Source organism: Crotalus tigris, unplaced genomic scaffold (assembly GCF_016545835.1).
Source record: "Crotalus tigris isolate CLP2741 ecotype Arizona unplaced genomic scaffold, ASM1654583v1 scf7180000024307.1902530, whole genome shotgun sequence".
In the NCBI taxonomy this organism is placed as follows: domain Eukaryota; kingdom Metazoa; phylum Chordata; class Lepidosauria; order Squamata; family Viperidae; genus Crotalus; species Crotalus tigris.
Window position 1 is genome coordinate 1377846 of NW_024100479.1, and position 20242 is coordinate 1398087.

Genomic DNA, 20242 nt, shown 5'->3' on the forward strand with positions numbered 1-20242 from the left:
ATAGGTTGCAGGTGTTGGTTATCTGTAAGCATTGGACTGGTTTATGTGTGAGGCCAGCTTCTGCCTATACCATACACTCCAATAGGGAGCCTCCACTCAGGAAACAGTGTCATCTTGTGAGACCTCGTAGGGGTGTCTTTCTAGTGGCTGTCCCTGCTGTTTGGGATGATATCCCCTCCCCTCAGTATACGGTCGGCCCCAACCTTGTAGTCATTAGAAAGGCAGGTGAAAGCAGGCTTTGGTCCCCAGGCATTTGGGTCAGGGTAAGTACACTTCCCAATTACTGAGTTATATATTTTTGTGCCAATCACCATTCGTTTTGTACTGATTTTGCACACATTGTTTGTGTAGGGTGGCTGGGAATTAGAACTCTAGAATGAGGAGAAACTGTCCACCTTTTTTTTTTAAAGAGCACAGGTGCACACACGTCTGTAGTTCTTATGAAATTTGTCATAGCAGCATATGGACAAGATGGGGTGGAGAGGGATGTGGTTAAAAGAGAATGTTTCTATAACAAATAGAATGCAGTTTTAAAAGAAGTACTCCCGTCTTCTTCAAATTGGTTTCAAGGTCTTAGGGCTTGTCAGAACAGATACCTTTTAAAATAAAGCCAAGTTTGGTTCAGATTGGAGTAGGCTGCAAATGATCTCTGTGTGGTGTGTCAGGGTACATATTCTAAAAAATATGTGAAAATCAGTTAATGAAACTCTTATGCGTAAGTACTTAAGTTTTTCTCTTTTCCATCAGCCTAAACACTGTAGCTGCTTAACAACATCTAAGGCATTTATGGCTGTTGGCAGCCCTGGCCTTTCAGAATGTCCAGTTCTGTAACTGACCTTTCCCACCTTTCAACACTGTGGAGATTCCATAGAATTAGTTTGGTAAAGAGTTGTGGTCCCTGCTTGATGGGCTTCAGTATAGATGGTCATGACAGATATTTAGATTTATAAGAATTAGTAAGAATTCAACTTTTTTTGAGATTTTTTTTTTCTTCAGTGGCAACTTGGTATATTTGACTAATTGAACTTTTGTTGTGATATTTTTTGAATGGCACTCTGGAATATTTACAGACTTACAAAGAACAGATCAAAAGAGAGAGTGTTCTAACTGCTACCAGTATTTTGAATAACCCCATAGTGAAGGCACGGTATGAACGTTATGTCAAGGTAAGTTTGTAATATGGATTAATTTTTCCAGCAGCAGCGACAGCAATGATTGAAATTGATGTGAAATTAATTTCTTCGAATTTAACAAATCCAAAACTACATTTCATGTTGCTGTAAAGTGTAGCTCACATATAAGCGGAAGGAAGAGCTGGGAAATGAAATTAATGTTCCTAGATTAATCCATTATAAATCCATTAAGTTAGCATATATTTTCATGTTAAAATATTTCTGAAGCAAGCCTGTCTTTTAGTTTATGGACAAGGTATGTTGCATAATTTTGCAAGGTTTAAAACTGCATGTATCAGTTGCCTGCTCCACGTGTATTTTTTAAAATTTGTTTTAATATAATTTTAATATGATAAAAGGAAAAGAAGCCTAAGACAACCAGAAAAAACCCCAAGAAAGTTATAAGTGACATAATTAAACCTTAATACAAAAATGCTGATCATTCTTTTTATTATACTAGTTGAGAGCTAACTCATAAAAAGTGAGTATATCTGAATGATCGAAAATGGACTTTGCTATTTTTATGGCATCGAAAAATAATTGTTTTTTTGCCTCTCCCAGTATATCCTCTTTAAATACCTCAGATAGTTTTAACAACTTGATGACAATAAGTTTATTGGCTAGTTTTGGTTTTACTTATTGTATGCTGCCCAGAGTCACTATTGCAAGATGGGCAGTCATATAAATTATTTAAATAAATGCACATTAAAAAAAATAACAACTTCCAACACAAAACTTTACTTGTTACTTTCAAATTAGATTATTCTAGAATTTAAGTTTATCATGCCAACATAATGCTTTCATCCCAATATGTCTTGTGACGTTTGACCTAGGAAGTACAATTGTCAAATTTACCCTTCTGAATCACTGATTGCTGCAGTTAAGCTAGACCAGACATGTCAAACACAAGGGTGAGGCCCGCAAAGTGGTTTCATGTGGCCCACGAAGCCATCCTAGAAACAGTGAGGAATGGCCCTGCTGCCTTGGCCCTGGCCCAGGCCAGCTGGGAGCCAATATACAATTTTGTGGTGGCCATCTATGCTGAAATGCATTCAGTCTTAGCTACACAAGGCCATCTGGAAACAGCGAGGAACCAGCCCCTGCCGCGTTGGCCCCACCCCCTGGGTGCATGTCACCCTTTGTGAGGAATGAAGAAATGCACCATCGCCTGGAAGTGGCCAGCAAATGGCCCTTGCCTACTTCACATATCTTGATGGGCTCTGCCCTGGTCCCACCCCTTTTTGCCAGAGACCCTCAGATCTGTCCCACTCCTGTCAGATCTGTCCCACTCCTGCCCAGGCCCCCACAGGCACCCTTGACGCGAATGATGTAGAGCTGGCCACGCCCACCCAGTAGGCTGAATCCACCCTGGCCACACCCACTGGCCCCCTGAGGGCAACCACAATGCTGATACAGCCCTCAATGAAATTGAGTTGGACACCCCTGAGCTACTAGACTGTTATAATGTCTGGATTTTATGTCCATCTAGTTGAACCGTCCAGAAGGACTAGATAAGGAAACATGGTTGTACTGAGTCTACTTTCTGCCCCTGCCTCAGTGTATTGTTGCAACAAGTATTTAATTTCAGTAATAATGGTTTGAACAAATTGCAAACAACAATGCAAATAGACCACTCATGAGCTGTAGATGAATTTTTCTCATTATATGTTCTTGATTGTAAAGTAGTCCAAGTTTAGTGGAATGAACTTGAGAAGATATAGGATACAGAGCATGAAATGTAAGTGTGGTTTTACGTTATTTGCATTTTGATTTTAAATACTGTTAGCCACCAGGTGAAATAAGTGGCCATATAAATTGTGTAAGTAAATACTGAAGCTTGTTTTCACCATGAATTGGAATTGGGAGTCCAACTTTAGATTTATTTATTTTTTATTCCTGTCAGTACACATTTCGGTGAGCAGTTTGTTTCTGATTAGCTTTAATTACTGATTTTTTAGGGTGAAAATCCATTCGAAGTCACTGATCAGAGTGCAGAACAGCAAGGAGAGGAAGAAGAAGACAAGGCAAATGAACCCGCAGAGGAGGAGGAGGAGGAGGAGGAGGAAGATGAGGAGGCCGAAGTGGGGGAAGAAGACGAAGAAGTGGAAGCAGAAGAACAGACTGACTTCACTCTTGACCAAACAGAGGACAATTAAATGCAAAACATTTTGCACAAGCCGAGGAAAGTCCTACTTTTACTTTTCTGTTCATGCGGCTAAATGTAAAATTTCTTAACAATTAAAGCTGTTGTTATCCTCGGCCCTCTGCATGTACTTCGTTTGAAGAAATCGTTCTGTAATCTACTTCCACTTTTGCTTAAAAATGGAAGTAAACTCATTTTTAGTAGAATCTTTCTAAGTGATCTTGTTGTTAGAACTTACTATATATTGTATCTTGTGAACATTGGATTTTTTGTTTGTTTCTTGACATTGATTTGTATACAAATAAAGTAGAAAGTTTAAATCATTTCATCACAAAGCGTTTTAACTAAATATAACATAAATAGTTCTAGTAGCCTAAATATAGAATTATGTTGTGAGTGTGCTGTCTCCTGGACTGCAATCCACTCATTGTAAAGTACATATTATGACTTGTAGGTTTTTGTGTGTGTGGTGAAATGTACTGGTTTGTAACAATAAAACATTTTAGAAACCATGATGTCCGGTTTTAATTGTAGGCCCAGCCAAATTTGCCTATTAAATAATATAGACAATAATATTCTCTACTTTTTAAGAGATAATAATTTGTCTATTAAATAATATGGCCTTTTTCATTTCTGATATATAAATGTTTGCTCTGAAAAACGACGCTAGTTTTCTAATGTAATCTAAAATGTAAATTGTCATTTATAACTAATTGATAGTGTCTTTACCCATATCTTCAAAACTTTGATCAGTATTCATATAATCTGTTTATACTGAGCATCTTGAGGTAAATCTGTCATTATGAAACTGTGGTCAGTTGTCCTTGATTATGTTTCTAGATTTTCTTGGCAACTGTTAAGTTTCAAAAGTGCTGTTATTTTCTGTTGTCTGTAAAAAAAATAGAAGTTCTGAGTACAAAAATTAATGCCTTTTAGTTGTATGAATGTAAGAGTGAAAGCATACTTGACCCCTTTTTAATATAAATAAAAGCCACTTGACCTCTGTTGGGGCTGAAAAATAGTTCTGTGTGCAGCTCCCACTATTTATGATTTTATCTTAAACTTCACATATTTTACCATTGAAAAATGGTCTAAAGAAGTGGTTCTCAAACCTTTTATTCTGTTTTATTTCTGTTTTAAAAATGTCATTTGATTTGTTGAAATTTGCTTTCATGTGTTGCACCCACACATATTACAAAGTTCTAAATTTAATTTTTCAGTAGAAACGAGTCTTCAAGTTTATTCTTGGAAGAGTGCAAGAGCAAAATTAGCTTGTTTCCTTAAAACTGAATAGAAGGACTTAGCCATGATAACTTAGTGTAGTAAAATATTACATCAGAAATGGTATAGATGCAACCATGAGCTCTAGAATAAAGAAAACAATGCAACTGAAAGTTCAAATCTGACCCTGATAAAAATATAATTTTTATTGTTCTTTCAAGTAATCATAGATCTCTCCTTTTGCATCTTAATTCTCTTTTCCTTTTCTAAAAGATGCATGTGGCCCTGCACACACATGCACACACACACACATATTGGCTTGAATAAACGAAACCTATTCAAATAAAACCTTACGAGATCTACGAAGTTCCAGATGGCCCTAGAAATAGGAATTATGCACAATATTAATACTGTACATTCCAGCTAAAATGGAGAAACTCTCAAAACTGCATTAAAAAGTTGCCAGATATATGGCTTATTATTCCTTGAGTCTAGAATTTTGCATACTTTGATATAGTCTAGTTTTAAGCTTTATAAGATAAATCTTATAATACTTTGCGTATGTTAGATAAAATAGCTTTCTTGTATTTATTGCTGGTTGTGTAATTTATGCTACACTATAGAACAGTGTTTCCCAAACTTGACAATTTTAAGGCATGTGGACTTCAACTCCCAGAATTCCACAGCCAGCATTGCTGGGAGTTGAAGTCCACATGCCTTAAAATTGTCAAGTTTGGGAAACACTGCTATAGAAGAAAGAATAGCAACAAATGAAAGAAAAGTGAGTTCCTTTGGGTGAGGTGTACAAGAAGACAAGCATGAGTTGGAACTGAGTTGGAACATGACCTGCTGATGGGTGCCATCATTTGTCTTCATTCTGCTCTCCAAATACTGGCTGCACGTAGAAATGATCATGGGAAAAAGGAAAAATGCCCCAAATGCTATTTTTTACGTGTATGGCATGCTCTTTTTTGAAAAGAATTTTGAATGAAAGAATTTTGTTTAATGTCATCTACAATTGGAAATGGATATTATGAATAGAAGCTAACTTTTCTGACCTTAAATTTATCTTATGAATTGTTTGTGTTGTGTGAATGAAAAAAAAAAATCATCAAGGGATCTTAAATTTTTTTGTACCATAGTACCCAATGGGTTATTTAAATCACAGATACCAATTGCATCACAAAGGAAACTGGCTGTTAAGCAACAAAAGAACCTTTGGAACAGCTGGGTTGATCATTGTTAATTATCTGCGAAAGATACTTTGCACAAACAAATGTATTCCAGTTTTCCCTTTTTAAGCACGAGTTAACGTACATTTTTTGAGTCTAGAGGCCATAAATTACATAGTTTTTGATGTAAAACAAAATGCAAGAATTTAGTGAAAAATGAGCAGCACTGCCTGTTCGCACTGTATTGGTATTAAATTTCCTAACAATCATGTTGCCTTTAAAACCTGTGGAAGCATGGACAATAGTTATGGTCCTGACTTCCAATAAAGAGTTAATTTGCTTCCATTCCCATCCTACATTTGAATTGGCTGTTCTCGCTTTTAAATGATGAATGTCTTCCCAAAAATTTCCTGCATGTATCCCTCCTGATACATAGCAACTACAATAATGGTGTGGACTTCTTTAATGTTAAATTGATTCTTTAGAGCAGGGGTCTTCAAACTTGGCCCTTTTATGACTTGTGGACTTCAACTCCTGGTTGAGGAATTCTGGGAGTTGAACTCCACAAGTCATAAAAGGGCCAAGTTTGAAGACCCTTGCTTTAGAGATTTATTTGCTAACTGTTCTATTGCTTCTTAAATGCTCTCTTGACATAGAACAATGCACCTCCTCCTTTGGCATGACGCCTGTGGCTTTCAAAGTTATATAACTTGTGTAGCCCCCAGTTTAATGCTGGTGAAATACTTGCAAATCTCCTAGTGTTTTCATGCAGTAGCTGGGAATGATAAGTAACCCCCCAGACAGCCTCATTGAGGTATACAGAATGCCCAATCATGAGCTTCAGTGTCACTTTGGATGATGAAGCTCAAGAAACTTTGTAATCCCCAAGAAGTAATTATTTGTATTCTCCAGGAAATCTTACACCAGCCAGATATTAATTTGGAAGAATGTCATTATAGTGTATTATATAGAGAACTATAAGATGCTATAATGATACCTCCAGCTTCCTTTCATTTTCTGTCTCCCAAGTGTTCCTATGGTTTTTCTCCATGTGCAGGACTGGCTTTTGTCATCTGGACTGCAGATTGCAATCATTGCTTCAGGAATCACACGCTTACTTCCTTCTGAAAGTCTTGGAATAGAGACGCTGTGGAAATGGGACTAACCTGTGTCTTACGTATTTGGAGTTACAAGTTCAACCGTTTATAGTTAAAATGCTAATGGTTTTTACACCTTGCTTGTCCTCTCTAATATATCCAGGCCACACACATTATTTTTTATAATTAATGTTCTTAAAAAATTCAGTAAACAAATTTGTTTTACAATTGCATTTTTCTGTTCCTTTTTTCAGCAGCTTGTTAAACAGAGTACCTGCTAAATTAATATTTGCCAAGCACAATGATTACATACATGCTCAAAAGATGTATAGAGAAGTCCCCAACCTTTTGGGCACCAAGGACTGGTTCCATGGAGAGAGGTTTTCTGCGGACCGGAGGGTGCGTGGTTTTGCTGCCTGCATCTCGTGGATGGGGCTTTGGTTGTTTGTGTGGACCGGTTGCTGGCATGCCGCGATCCGGTAAAGGTCCGCAGATCGGGGATTGGGGACCCCTGGCGTAGAGCACAATTGTCCAAATTAAGTAATCCTACTTGAGTATAGGACTTAATTTTCAGTAGTGCTAACTTACTGGCTGCTGCAAGTTCTATTCCTTTTGGTAAATAGTATTCAGAATGGTATGTTTTTGTATTATAAAAATAAAACTTGCATTTAAAAAAAATGAACAAATTCATTACAGGGCAAAGAACCTTGTAACAGTTAAATATTCGCAAAAGAGTATGCCATCCATAATGAATATATTGATCTGTTGAAGTATCAAAAGTTTTCCTCCTGTAGTAAAGAAATGTACTTTAAACCTAGCATGATGGGAAAATGTGTATTGAGTGAGTACTTTATGCATAAGGATCTTCATTCTAACAGGTCCTGAATTTTAGCTTTCCTCTGAAAGCTACCTGAGGCAGTGGTAACCTCTGCATTCTCAGGCCATAAATTCTAAAAGGTACTTGTGTTTGATTTGAAGTTCAAAGTTAGATTCCAAAGCAGCCCTATCTGCAGTGGCGCTTAAAAGTTTGTGAATCCTTTTTGATGTTTCAATATTTCTGTATAAATACGGCCTAAAATATGATCTGTTCTCTGCATGTGTCCTACAACTAGACAAAGACAACCTAATGAAAGAAACAAATGTCTCAAAACATTATATTTATTGAGGAAAATGATCCAAAGCTACATATTTGTAGGTGGTAAATGTAGGTGAACGTTGCTGTTGGTAACTGGTGTGCCTCACTCGGGCAGCAATAACTGCCATTAAATTTTCCCAATCATTGTCAATTGGTCCTGCACATTAGCTTGGAGGAACTTTCACCCCTTGGGCTTCCTGAAGCATGAGCAACTTGCTTTGGGTCCTTCAGCAGTGTTTCTATGGGATGAAGGTTAGAACTTTGACTTGAGTTCACAAACTTTTGAGCAACCCTGTACATCTACACAGAGTGGTCAATCCCGTGGCTGAAATATGCGCATCAATGGTCAATATTGGGTATATTTGAACATACCAGCCAAAATGTGGATAGATCTAGCGCTATAACTGGGAAATCCAAACACACAGTTGGGATCCCAGGTGTATTCCCAAATGACCTACTTGATTTTTCCAATGAGCTTTAGCATTTTTACCCATTTCTATAATGTGTACATTCAATTTTGCTTGGCTTAATTTCAGAGAGAGGGGCTGTCTTGGGCCCAGATGCGGGACTTTCCACAACCCTGGAATTTATCTGAAAGGAATTACCAGCATCTGAATCCTTATCCTTCATGGTTTCATTTATAGTTTCACGTAAATGTACAGTGATGTTCTGGCACTCCATAGTGTACTTTCAAACTAAATACAGATACAATTTAAATAAAAAGCTACATTATGAAGGCTCCATATTTATATTTAACCTGCCAAGTGTGAATACTGGTGATTCAAACATGGCCTTGGACTCATCTTGTTCTTAGTTTTTCCTCCACAATCCATGATTTCGGGTACAATCTATGTTAGGTCCTGCTGCCTCCTGACACTGACCCCTGCACTGAACATGCTGTAGCTTTTGCTGGTCCTTGGAAGATCAAGGCTTCTCCAGAGGTTGGCCTCTTTCTGCAAGGCCAGTAACTATGCAGTTTTATCAGAACAGAAATATTAGAACTGTGTCTCTTGCTTGGCTGTTTGGACTACAATTGTTAGGGTTTGTTTGTTTTTTTAAAATGTGGACTTTAGATTCTTTTGACTACGCTCCGGATCAATGGGAGCTTTGATGGTGCAGTGGCATCCTAACATCCATTTTGTGAATGGCAGATCTTGGCTCCCATGCTGCTATTTTGAACAAATACTCGTGACAAGTTAACAACGTCCCTCAGATTTTTGGAAAGGTTGAGGAACACATTTGTAAACATTACTGCAAGTGGTATATTAGGAAGGGGTTGGGTTCCCCTCCCCCGTATTTTTAACTGAATTGAAATGATTTAGAGAAGGAGACATAGAATGTGGCTTCATTTCTGTTAGTGAACCTAAAAGTTAGAAATGTTACCCATTGGAAGACGGCAATGAAATTGCCTCCACAATTCTGATGCTCAAGATGGCTAAATGGTTCTTTAGCACAGAAATGTCCACAGAGGTAGAAGATCAAAAAAGCCAAGAAGGCAGCTCTGACTGCAGGAATAAAGCAGCCCCCCCCCCACATATTATATACCATACATCTAGAACTGGAGGGTTTTATCCAAGCTTTGATTGTGAAACTTGAGTGGGTTAAGGTATCCCTCAAAAGAATCTTAGAGATAGTTGGGCACACCAAATTCAACCTCTTGCTCTGTGCAAAAATACCGATGAAAGTCTCCCAGATAGATGACTATGGAGAAATGCTTTCACTGAAAGGCAGTCTTTTATTATCTTCCTGGGTAATGAATGGCACTTTAACATTTTTTGAAGAATGCTATTCTTTATCAACCTGCACCCCCACCTTTCCATATAATTTCTTTTCTTGGGATTAAATACATTCAGCTCCTTCACCTTCTCTTTCTATTGTTTAGCTTCTGGTTTCTGCGTTGTTTTCATCAGACTGGTTAATGAGAGAAAAGTCCCCAACATCAGCAGACCTAGAAAGCAACCAGTGAGATTGCAGAAGGAAAGATGTTAGAACAATTGTCAGAACAATTAATCAGTGGAACAACCTGCCTAAGAAGAGACCGGACAGTCATTTGTCTGAAATGGTGTAGGGGTTTCCTGCCTGAGCAGGGGGTTGGACTAAATGACCTCCAAGGTCTCTTCCAACTCTGTTATTCTGTTATGTGTATGTATGCATGAGAGAATGGGGTGAAGGTACAGAAATTGGCGATATTTTGTAAGCTGTCCAAAGTTCCCTCTATAGAAGAAGGGCAGCACACAAATCTAATAGTATTTTCTTCTTTCAGATTTAAAGGACTAATTTTCTTACTTTCTCCCCCACCTTGATTTAAAGCAGGGGTGTCAAACTCAATTTCATTGAGGGCCACATCAGCATTACAGTTGCCCTTGGGGGGGCAGGATGGGTGTGGCGTACTGGGTGGGTGTGGATGAAGTGGGTATGGCCTACTGGGTGGGCATGGCCAGCTCTGCATCGTTCGCATCAAGGGTGCCTGTGGGGGCCTGGGCAGGAGTGGGACAGATCTGAGGGTCTCTGGCAGAAGGGGGTGGGACCGGGGCAAGTGCCAAGGTATGGTCCATTTTTTCATTCCTCACAAAGGATGACACCTCCCCAGCATGCACCCAGAGGGCAGGGCTGACACAGCAGGGACCAGTCCCTTGCTGTTTCTAGTCGGCTTTGTGGAGCTAAGACTGAATGTGTTTCAGCATAGATGGCCACCACAAAATTGTACATTGGCTCCCAGCCAGCCTGGGCCAGGCCAAGGTAGTGGGGGCGTTCCCTCACTGTTTCCAGGATGGCTTCACGGGCCATATGAAACCACTTCGCGGGCTGCATCCGGCCCCTGGGCCTTGTGTTTGACAAGTCTGATTTAAAGGATCTGCTTAGATAAAATCCCCTTCCCTATTTCTTATATTGATAGGCAGAGGGCAGCAAAGCTCCATTTGAAAAAAGTCCTCTAGCTAACTAGGAATTTATTTTGAACTACACAAAGCTGCTGCACATTTGCAGGTGACTTGCTCTTTTATTTATCCATTGAAAACTTTTAAATCTGGATAATGCTTTGTAAAATAAATTAAAGAAACAAAATTTGAATATGGAGGCCAAGCAGAGGGTGATACAATTCCTCCTCCTTTTCTGAAAGCCAGCGTATGCATTAACTGTTAAAATAATGATGCTGGGAAAGGGGTATTTTGCAAGAATCAAAACAGGATATTAGTAAAATGTAAAGGTCATGCTAACTGCTGTGGAGAGGGGCCACACTGGAAAGCACAGCAACTAAACATTCTGCACTTGTTTTAATATGGACTTAAAAGCTATCATATACCAAATTCTAATTTTCATTTAGTTGAATGGACACTATAGTATAATCCTTCTTGGTGGTAAACTGCACAAAATAAGTGTAGACTCTTGCATTCTTTAAAATGCATCTGGCTTAGAATTGATTTTTTTAAAATTTTAAATTAGAATATATGTTTATTTTCTAGTAACGTGAAATCACTCATATTATTTGGTGGTTGAATTCCATTCCCATTTCTAACCTTATGTATTTATAAATAGTTCAGTTTATTCAATCAGAAATAAATAAACGTGGAATGCTACAGAGAACACAAATATCAAATCACTTAAAATCTGGCAGCCTTCTTGACAGTACAGGTGATATGGATTCAATCCTTGTATTGGAACACAAGAAGTCCTTGATCTAACACCACTCATTTAAGTGAGAGTTGGAAGTTACAACAGCACTTTAAAAAATGACTTATGATTGATCCTCACACTTATAATCATCACATCATCCTCATAGTCCCTTGATTTAAATTTGGGCTATTGGTAACTGGCATCTATTTTCAACAGTTGCAGCATCCTGGGTTCATGTGATCACTATCTGTAGCCTTTCCAGCTAGCTTCCAACAAGCAAAGTTAATGGGAGAAGCTGCTTAATAACTACATGTTTCATTTAACAACTGTAGCTACCATGTTTCCCTGAAAATAAGACCGAGTCTTAATTTTTTTGCCTCCAAAAGTGGCATCAGGTCTTATTTTCGGGGTAGGCCTTACCTCACCTCTGGCACTGACAGCCCCACCCAGCTGGTCCACGTCTTCTGGAGCCAAAGTTCTGCAGCTGCATTCGGGCCTGCTTTTTGCAGTCAGGCCTTTCCAGAAGGCCTAAGCAGCTGAGTACTGAGTTATGGATTCTGTGTGTGTATACCAATTGGAGTGATGAGTTTTAGAATTCCCAACTATCTGAAGGATATTGGTCCTGGGGTATCTGCTTTAGAAGCTACACCTAAGCTTTTTTATCCCATTGAAAGCAACCATCTTCATCTCACCATCTTTATTCATCCAAAGAGCTGTATAATGATTTATTGACAGCATAAAAAGTAAGTAATCCATCAGACATCAAGAAAATGCTAGTTATTTGCTTGCTAAAAACACACCAACTTCCTACATATTCCATGTTGATCTACACAATCCAGTTAATGTGCTTTTTATTGCTCTGAATCTCATTTGGACGCTCTGGTGGACCCAGTGGCATTAATAGAAGGGGACAATTCCCTATGAGTATAGTAGCAATCCAAATCCCATATATCTTTCTGATTTTCCTTAATTTTTGTACATGATTCTTTTATGCCCAAGACATAGTCAGTGGCCCTTGGATAAATATATTTAGTATTAAAATATATAAAATGGTTTTCATTTGGCAGGAATAAGAGCTGCCCGTCTCACTTTTGTCTCTAGCTTTTTAGGAGTCTTTTGTATGTCTCAACGGGCAACTCCCATAAATATTGTCTAAGGAATGCACTGAAGTTTCCCCAAAGACCTTTCCTATCAGCGAATGCCTGTATACTGTAGATTACTATACAGGTTGAGATTGTTGTGGGCTAAATAAGTGTAAGCATTACTGGTATATTTTAATATTCATGAAAAGAAATAATACACATTTTTTGTTTATCTTTTTTTCCATATATGCTTAAAACCAATAACAGTGAGATGGGCGACATATAAATTTAATAATAAATAAAAAATAAGGACATAGTAGGTTCACTAATATGTGTAAATGAATATTTAAACATACATATACTGATTTAATTCAGGACACGCACATTTTATATGCACAGTTGCTTTTTAAGTATCTTTGATGATATGGAGCTTAGCCCTACCGTTATTTTCTTAAAAAATGAAATAGGTTCAGTGAATTGCTGTATACATGTGCACATGACTGTATTCTTAATTTTCTATTTTCAGTTTTAATGCCACGGGTGCCAGAAGAATAGGAGAAACAAAAGGACAATGGTAACACTGGATTTAGTTGCAATCTTTGTGGCTATCAATATTTAATATCCAGATCAAGGGTGTTTTCCGTTTCTGAATTCAAACATCCCATGTTTTTAATGTTCTATTTCAAAACAGAATTTTGAATTCCAAAAGGTCCGATATATTTTACTGACCTACGTAGTTTTTTGAATCATGCTAGATAATGCCTGAATATAAGCGGCAGCGAGGCGATGATACAGTTGCAATAATAGAAGGTTAAAAGAGTAGCAGCAATAATACTTAAAAGACTTAAAAATTTTCACTAGCTAGCCCGTAGTGCTACCAGTGAATAAAAGATTGACATTTGGTCATTATTTCTTATCAAGGGTGTTTTACTTGTAATGCTATTTGACAGCTATATTCTAGCTCTGACAGCAGTGAACCAGCTTAATTCCCACTGAACTGTTTTAAATACGTGGTATTGCAATCAGTTTAACAACCCCTGGAGGCAATGAAAATCTCTCCTTTGAACACACTCTAGGGGAAGAAATCTAAGATTTATAAAGGGCAGCAAATATTCAAGAAGGGGCAGAGTTTATGTGTGAGCCCATAATTGATGTTTCCTTTGTTGAAAAAGAAAGCTGAGGTATGCTTTAAAAATTAATCTTTAACTCCTCCAAATCTGCGCTAATAAGATGACCAAGAGAGAGATGCCATACTCACATTTATTTATTTATTTTGTCAGTTTTGGTCTAGGAAGGTAATAGAGTTCTGGCACACAGAACTGAAATAAGAGGTGGGGAAACTTCCCACTGCAACGGGAAGCGATAATCCTCTTGTTATTTGAAGAGCACAGAAAGAAACATCCTCTGCAAAGCATCGGGCAGCTCCACCAGGTTGGCCACTGTAGACTAGCCAAGCAGTGAAGTAAAACTGATGTATGTTTTAGGAGCCAAGAAACACAGTCTTTGCTCTGTTGCCATTTTACCTGTGCTGGGTAGGAATGGGCACGTCAAATATTATTCGTGATTTGCTTGAGCGTCAAAGCCTATATAGGAGAATTACCTGACAGAATTGGAATTTCTTGAGGACTTCTGGTGCTACTTCAAGCTATGTTTGGGATGGGATTAGAGAAAAGCTCATAATCTCCTGGATAGGAAGCTATGTCCAGCCCTTGTTCTAACACTTTTCTGTTGACTTTGGCTTATGAATTGTCTTCAGGAATAGGAAGGTCACTGTTTCGGAGCATAGGAAGTGGCAAAGCATACAGAGCTTTGCATCCATAAATCTCTTTATGTACCTTATGCCAGAGGTCCCCAACCTTTTGGGCACCAGGGACCAGTTTATGCGGAGAAAGGTTTTTCCACGGACTGGAGGGGGCGTGGTTTTGTGTGCTGCCTGCATCCCGCGGGCAGGGCTTTGCTTGTTTGTGCAGCCCAGTTGCTGGCATGCTGTGGCCCACTACCGGTCCACAGGCTGGGGGTTGGTGGCCCCTGCCTTATGCAAAAGTCACAAAGAATTCAAACCTTGGGAAACTGATGCATGCTAATATGGATGATGTTGAACTGCATCGAATAATTCAGACTACCAAAGTCTACCAAAGTTTTAAGTTAATGTTTCTTTAATATTTCTCTGATTTCACATCTCTTTATGGGCAACACTTTCCCCTCAATATGACATATATTGTTGTTCATTGCCTTGGCTGCTGTGTACTAAAAGAAAAGGTAGAGATGATATGATGAAATAAAAAATTCCTTGCTAGTCTACAGGATTTTTCCATTCAGAAGTTAGATTAGGGAATAACACCACAATGATGTTTCCACTGCTGATTACCTTGTGGTTTTCATAGGTGCGCTCTCCCTCCCTCCTTCCCTCCCTCTCTCTCTCTCTCTTTCTTTCTCTCTCTCTCTCTCTCTCTCTCTCTCTCTCTCTCTCTCTCTCTCTCTCCTACACAAACACACACACACTGATATATGAACTCCCACCTTAAAAAGATCAACATGTTATGTAGATATATTGTAATACAGGAAAAAAAACCCAATGTGAATAATAATGTATATAATAAATGTGAATGAAGTCAGAACTTCAAATAGTATAAAGCAGGTTGCAGTATGGTTACTACGTACAGTGCTAAATACCTCCCCCTCTGTGGGTGTGTGGGTGTGTAGGTGGACATTAAACCATTCAGATGTACTAGTAAGAGGGTTGATCTGGCTATTTTAGCTCCAGCCTACAGCGAAGGACCAGACGCATTTGAGAAATTCAGAAGCAGGACCTGGAACTGTTAGCCCACTTTCTTGGCTGCTTTCTTCCAACTGTGGTTTTTAAGGTCCTAGAGCAGTGGTTCTCAACCTTTCTAATGCCGCGACCCCATAATACAGTTCCCCATGTTGTGGTGACCCCCAACCACTTATACATCACCGGGTGCCAGGGGCGTGGCCAAAGAAAAGGGGGAAAAATGGCAGACAGCCTTGTTTGGCGACCCCCGTGAAATGGTCATTCGACCCCAAATGGGGTCCCGACCCACAGGTTGAGAACCACTGTCCTAGAGCCTATGATAGCCCTCTCCTCCATGAACTTAGTTGCTTTTTTAAAAGATTCAACTAGAACCCTAACTCTAATCCTGAATGATTAGTGCAGATAAACCAGTTTTTTACTGCTTTTCCCCACTTTGTAGTTGTATTTCTTGATGTGTTGAGGTAGCTACAATTCTACTATCAATTCTGACTTCATAATAAGTTTATAAAGGACATAGTTCTTGATAGATGTTGTTTTGGAATTGGAATGATCAGAAAAAAATTGTAACGCAAGCACAAATTTGGTGATAGACAATACAGTACTAAATTTTCTACTGAATGTTGAGAACTGAAGTATGGAGTTCACCTAAGGAGCTCCATCCTGAAAGTACCGGTATACTTGCAGCTGGATAAGTTCAGAGATACTTGCATACCATCAAAACTATAATTACTTCTATACACAAGGTTCTTCTCTAAAAACACACTGGACTGAACGGGTTACAGACTTTCAGGTGAACTCAGTGAATCATTTTAAATACTAAGCTTAACTAGGTAAGCAAGACCGACTATAAATTGGATTAATTACTGTACCTTAAAATTTAGCTCAACAGCTTTTAATTTCAACTTCCAAAGGCTACACAAACCAATTTTGTACTTTTAGATTTTAATGAGGAGTCTTGATTCTTTAATCAGTTTATCCGGTAGCTAGCTGTCTAATATAACATTCCTTTGAAGCCTACAAAGATCTAACATAATTGAAGACATGTCGAATTGCTTGACACTCTCTCTCTCTCTCTCTCTCTCTCTCCACACACACACACACACACACACACACATACACACACACACGTAAAATCAGACTTTTGCATTTCAATTAAAACAATTAAAATGATCATGGAGGGAAACACAGGCTGGAACAAGTAGCTTTAAACATTTTCATAACGAAGGTCTTTTAGCCTCATGACAATGTGTTAGTATATAGGTGGGAAAGTGAAGTGGATCACACATATATAAAGCAAACAGCGTCATAAATAAATAACTTGATTTCACTGGTATCCTAGAAAGGCACAATTTGGCCTTGTGGACCGATGCATGTACACAAAGTCCATATAATTACTAATAATTTGTAACAAGTGTTAATTGATAAACAGCTCCCTCTGGTAGCTTAATTAATGCGGCAGGATATCTAGGCAATTAACAACTGGGATTGATCTCAATTAGACATCAAAAATCTGTGTAATCTGTTCAAAGTAGAGGGAGAAAATTTAGCCCTGTGAGGCTTTTGAGATTTTTTTTTCTTACCCTTAACAATTCCTTAAAAAAAGAAAAAAGAAAAGAAAAGAAAAAAGAACAAAACCCATATACATCTACTAGTAGCGATTATCTATCATGGCTTCCTCTTACCTTGACAACACTTTCCCTCTTGATTGATTCATATAGAATAATATGGAATAGTGATATGCAATGAGAAAGACATCTGATTATAAACATGGGCCTCTTGGAGACAAATGACAAATCATGTGCAACAAAGTCATCACATAAGCGCCAACTTTTGTCATAGGGAAACAAGTATGTAAGGACTGTGTGATGACATCACTGCCTGGGTGTCATTTGAATGTCATCACGGTTTAGGGTGGAAGCTTGCTGTTTATAAATGAATAACGTGCAATTCTTTTTCACACTGTAATTCAAGTGTACAATATTGGGCAAAGTGGGCCAACAGGCTGTGACTTGCAGAAATCCAAAAACATGCTACAGGTAGTCCTTGACTTAGGGCCAAAATAGAGCCCAAACTTTCGGGGGCTAAGCGGGACAGTTATTGAATTTTGCCCCATTTTACAACCTGTCTTGCCACAGCTGTTAAGTGAATCACTGCAGTAACATGGTTGTTAAGTGACTCTGGCTTCCCGATTGAGTTTGTTTGTCACAAGGTTGCAAAGAGTGATCATATGACCCTGGGACACTGCAACCATCATCAATAGGAACCAGTTGCCAAGCATCTGAATTTTGATCATGTGACCCTGGGGAGGCTGCAACGGTCGTAAGTGTGAAAAATGGTCATAAGTCACTTTTTTCAATGCCATTGAAAACGTCAAACTAAATGAATTGTTGTAAGTTGGGGACCACCTGTATTATGATCTATCCGGTGGATGATTGAATTCTATGGGGTTTTTAAAAATCAAATATTCAGCAAGAACAAATTGTGTGGACTGAATGTTCCAGTTTTGTGAACCACAAATAATAGAAATACCGTATATTCCAGCGTATAAGACGACTTTTTAGAGCGTTGAAACAGGCGCCAAACTCGGGGGTTGTCTTATACGCCGAGTCATCTTATACGTTGGAAATAAAGTAGTTTCTGGCATATAAGATGATTTTCTAGGCATGCGACTCGGTGTCGATCGTCTTATACGCTGGAAATAACGTAGTTTCCGGCGTATAAGACGACTTTCTAGGCATGCGACTTGGCGTCGATCGTCTTGTGACCCACCGTCAAACTCAGGGGTCATCTTATATGCCGGAATATACGGTAATAGAAAAGCAAGACCACCATGCACAAGGAGACTTACATCTGGACACTGCCATACATTAGAAAGTGATCTTTAATATTTTCCTCCGCTTTTATTTTCTTTCTGCTTCTGTGACATTTGGTGAACTAGTTCCAACTCCACTTTATCTATCCTAACCCAATCCTAATTAATTTCAACTCTAGCTCACCCAAATTCCTGAAAAGAATAGCAAACTACCTTTAGCTGAAGTGCTCTTAATGGAGCTAATGAAACTATCTACGTGGAGTTTTATAGAGAAGAGACAGTTGGATTCTATCCCAAGGGGATTGCAATAAAAATGTAAAAGGGAGGGGGGATTGAAATATGTATAGTTAAGGAAATAGTGTGTGGTTATTTAATTACATATACATTAATTACAATAAATATTAGGGGAAGAATAAAAAAATGTCCCGAAAAAATTAGTTCTGAAGAGGGAGATAAAAGACATAATTTTAGCGGAGAAAATAAACAAAATGGAGATTGCAACCTTTTTCCTTCCTGCCTTCAAACCTAACCCCTTGTCTAATCTGACACCCCAACTGTTCCATCTTCAATCAACATTCCACCTCCTTAACAATGGGCTTCCTCTTCTCTGGTGTCCTGCTCAAAGGGCCAGTTTAGAAATAACTCCAAATACAAATTAGTTGAAAATAAGGATGTTATACAGTATTATTAACTAGATCACTGAGGGCGAACCTTTTAGAGACCAAGTGCCCAAACTGCAACGCAAAACCCACTTATGCATCGTCGAGTGCCGGGTGGATGTGGCCCATTGGGTGGGCGTGGCCCATTGGGTGGGTATGGCTGCGGTGGTAAAGCAGACTGGGTGGGACTAAAAAGTTCAATCAATCAATTCCAACTTTGCAAGATCTTTTTTTTTCCTGCGAGAAGTTGAAATTGACTGATTGGTTGGACCTTTTTTTTTTTAACACGGCAGCGGAGGCCTAAAGCGAAAAGGTTTTATAAAACCCAGCTGAAGGTCTAAACTGGGGCGATGGCGCGCATGCCCACAGAGAGGGCTCTCAGTGCTGCCTCTGGCACCCGTGCCATAGGTTCGCCACCACTGAACTAGATGATGTAAGATGGTAGAAATAGAATATATTCAAATAGATAAGATGTGTATCTTGAATATTAGACTTTGTTGTGAATTGTGATAAAGGAAACTTTGGTTACCTAAAACTTGGAAATTATAAATATCAAATGTTAAATTTAAATATTGACACTAAAATTGGGAAAAACTAACAACAGGACATTAATTGTCTATAAAGATTGAATGTTAAAGCAACTAGGATATGTATAAGCTAAAAATTTATTGATAAATGTAACAATGCTATTTTTACTTAAATGATATAATAAGAACTGTATTAGTTCAAATATGAGACAGTAGATATTAAGAGAAAAAGAGAGGAAATATTTGATGTGGTAGCTTGAGATTTGTACTAAAGATTTTTGTATGTTATTAATTATCGATTAACCCAGCCACCACATTGCTTTTTAAATACTGAAATGTAAAATTAGAAAATTAATAAAATATTACAAAAAAAGAAATAACTCCAAATACAGCAACAAAGACCTGCCTAACACTCCCAAATTGGCCGGCCAATTAGAACGCTAGGATTTCCTTCCTCATAGCCCTCAATTCTATAAAAATGTTTATTTTTTCCATTGTTCAGGGCTCCTCTTTCTTGTAAAGCAGGCACCAAATGATAGTTGCAATGAGCGTTCTTTTCAGTGTTGTACTCTGAACTTCTGAATGGTTCATGTCATGGTTATATCAAAGCATTGTGGGAAACCCAAGGTACAATCAGAATAGGCTGGGTTCTGTTTGAGGAAAAGAAAAGTTTTGAAACTCCCAAGGGTCATGGCGTTTGATGACTGAAGGTTACAGAAAGAAATGTGTTGCATCATAAATACGATGGGATAATGAATATCAAAGTCACAGCAGGCCTTGATGGTAAGGTTAAGCTACCTTGAGCACTGCCATCCCTCAGACCAGGGTTGGCTCATG

General features: G+C 38.5%; 1 protein-coding gene across 5 annotated transcripts in view; it reads left to right on the top strand.

The window, feature by feature from the left end:
- The window catches only part of ZNF326 (zinc finger protein 326), a 40790-nt gene extending 36471 nt beyond the window's left edge, over window positions 1-4319 (top strand). For all 5 annotated transcript variants that reach the window (XM_039324697.1, XM_039324699.1, XM_039324700.1 and 2 more), the window contains 2 exons: window positions 1071-1166; window positions 3131-4319. In XM_039324697.1, coding sequence (XP_039180631.1) covers window positions 1071-1166; window positions 3131-3328 — 294 coding nt within the window. In that variant the 3' untranslated portion in view covers window positions 3329-4319. The remainder of the gene's footprint in view (window positions 1-1070; window positions 1167-3130) is intronic.
- Window positions 4320-20242: the final 15923 nt, after the last annotated feature.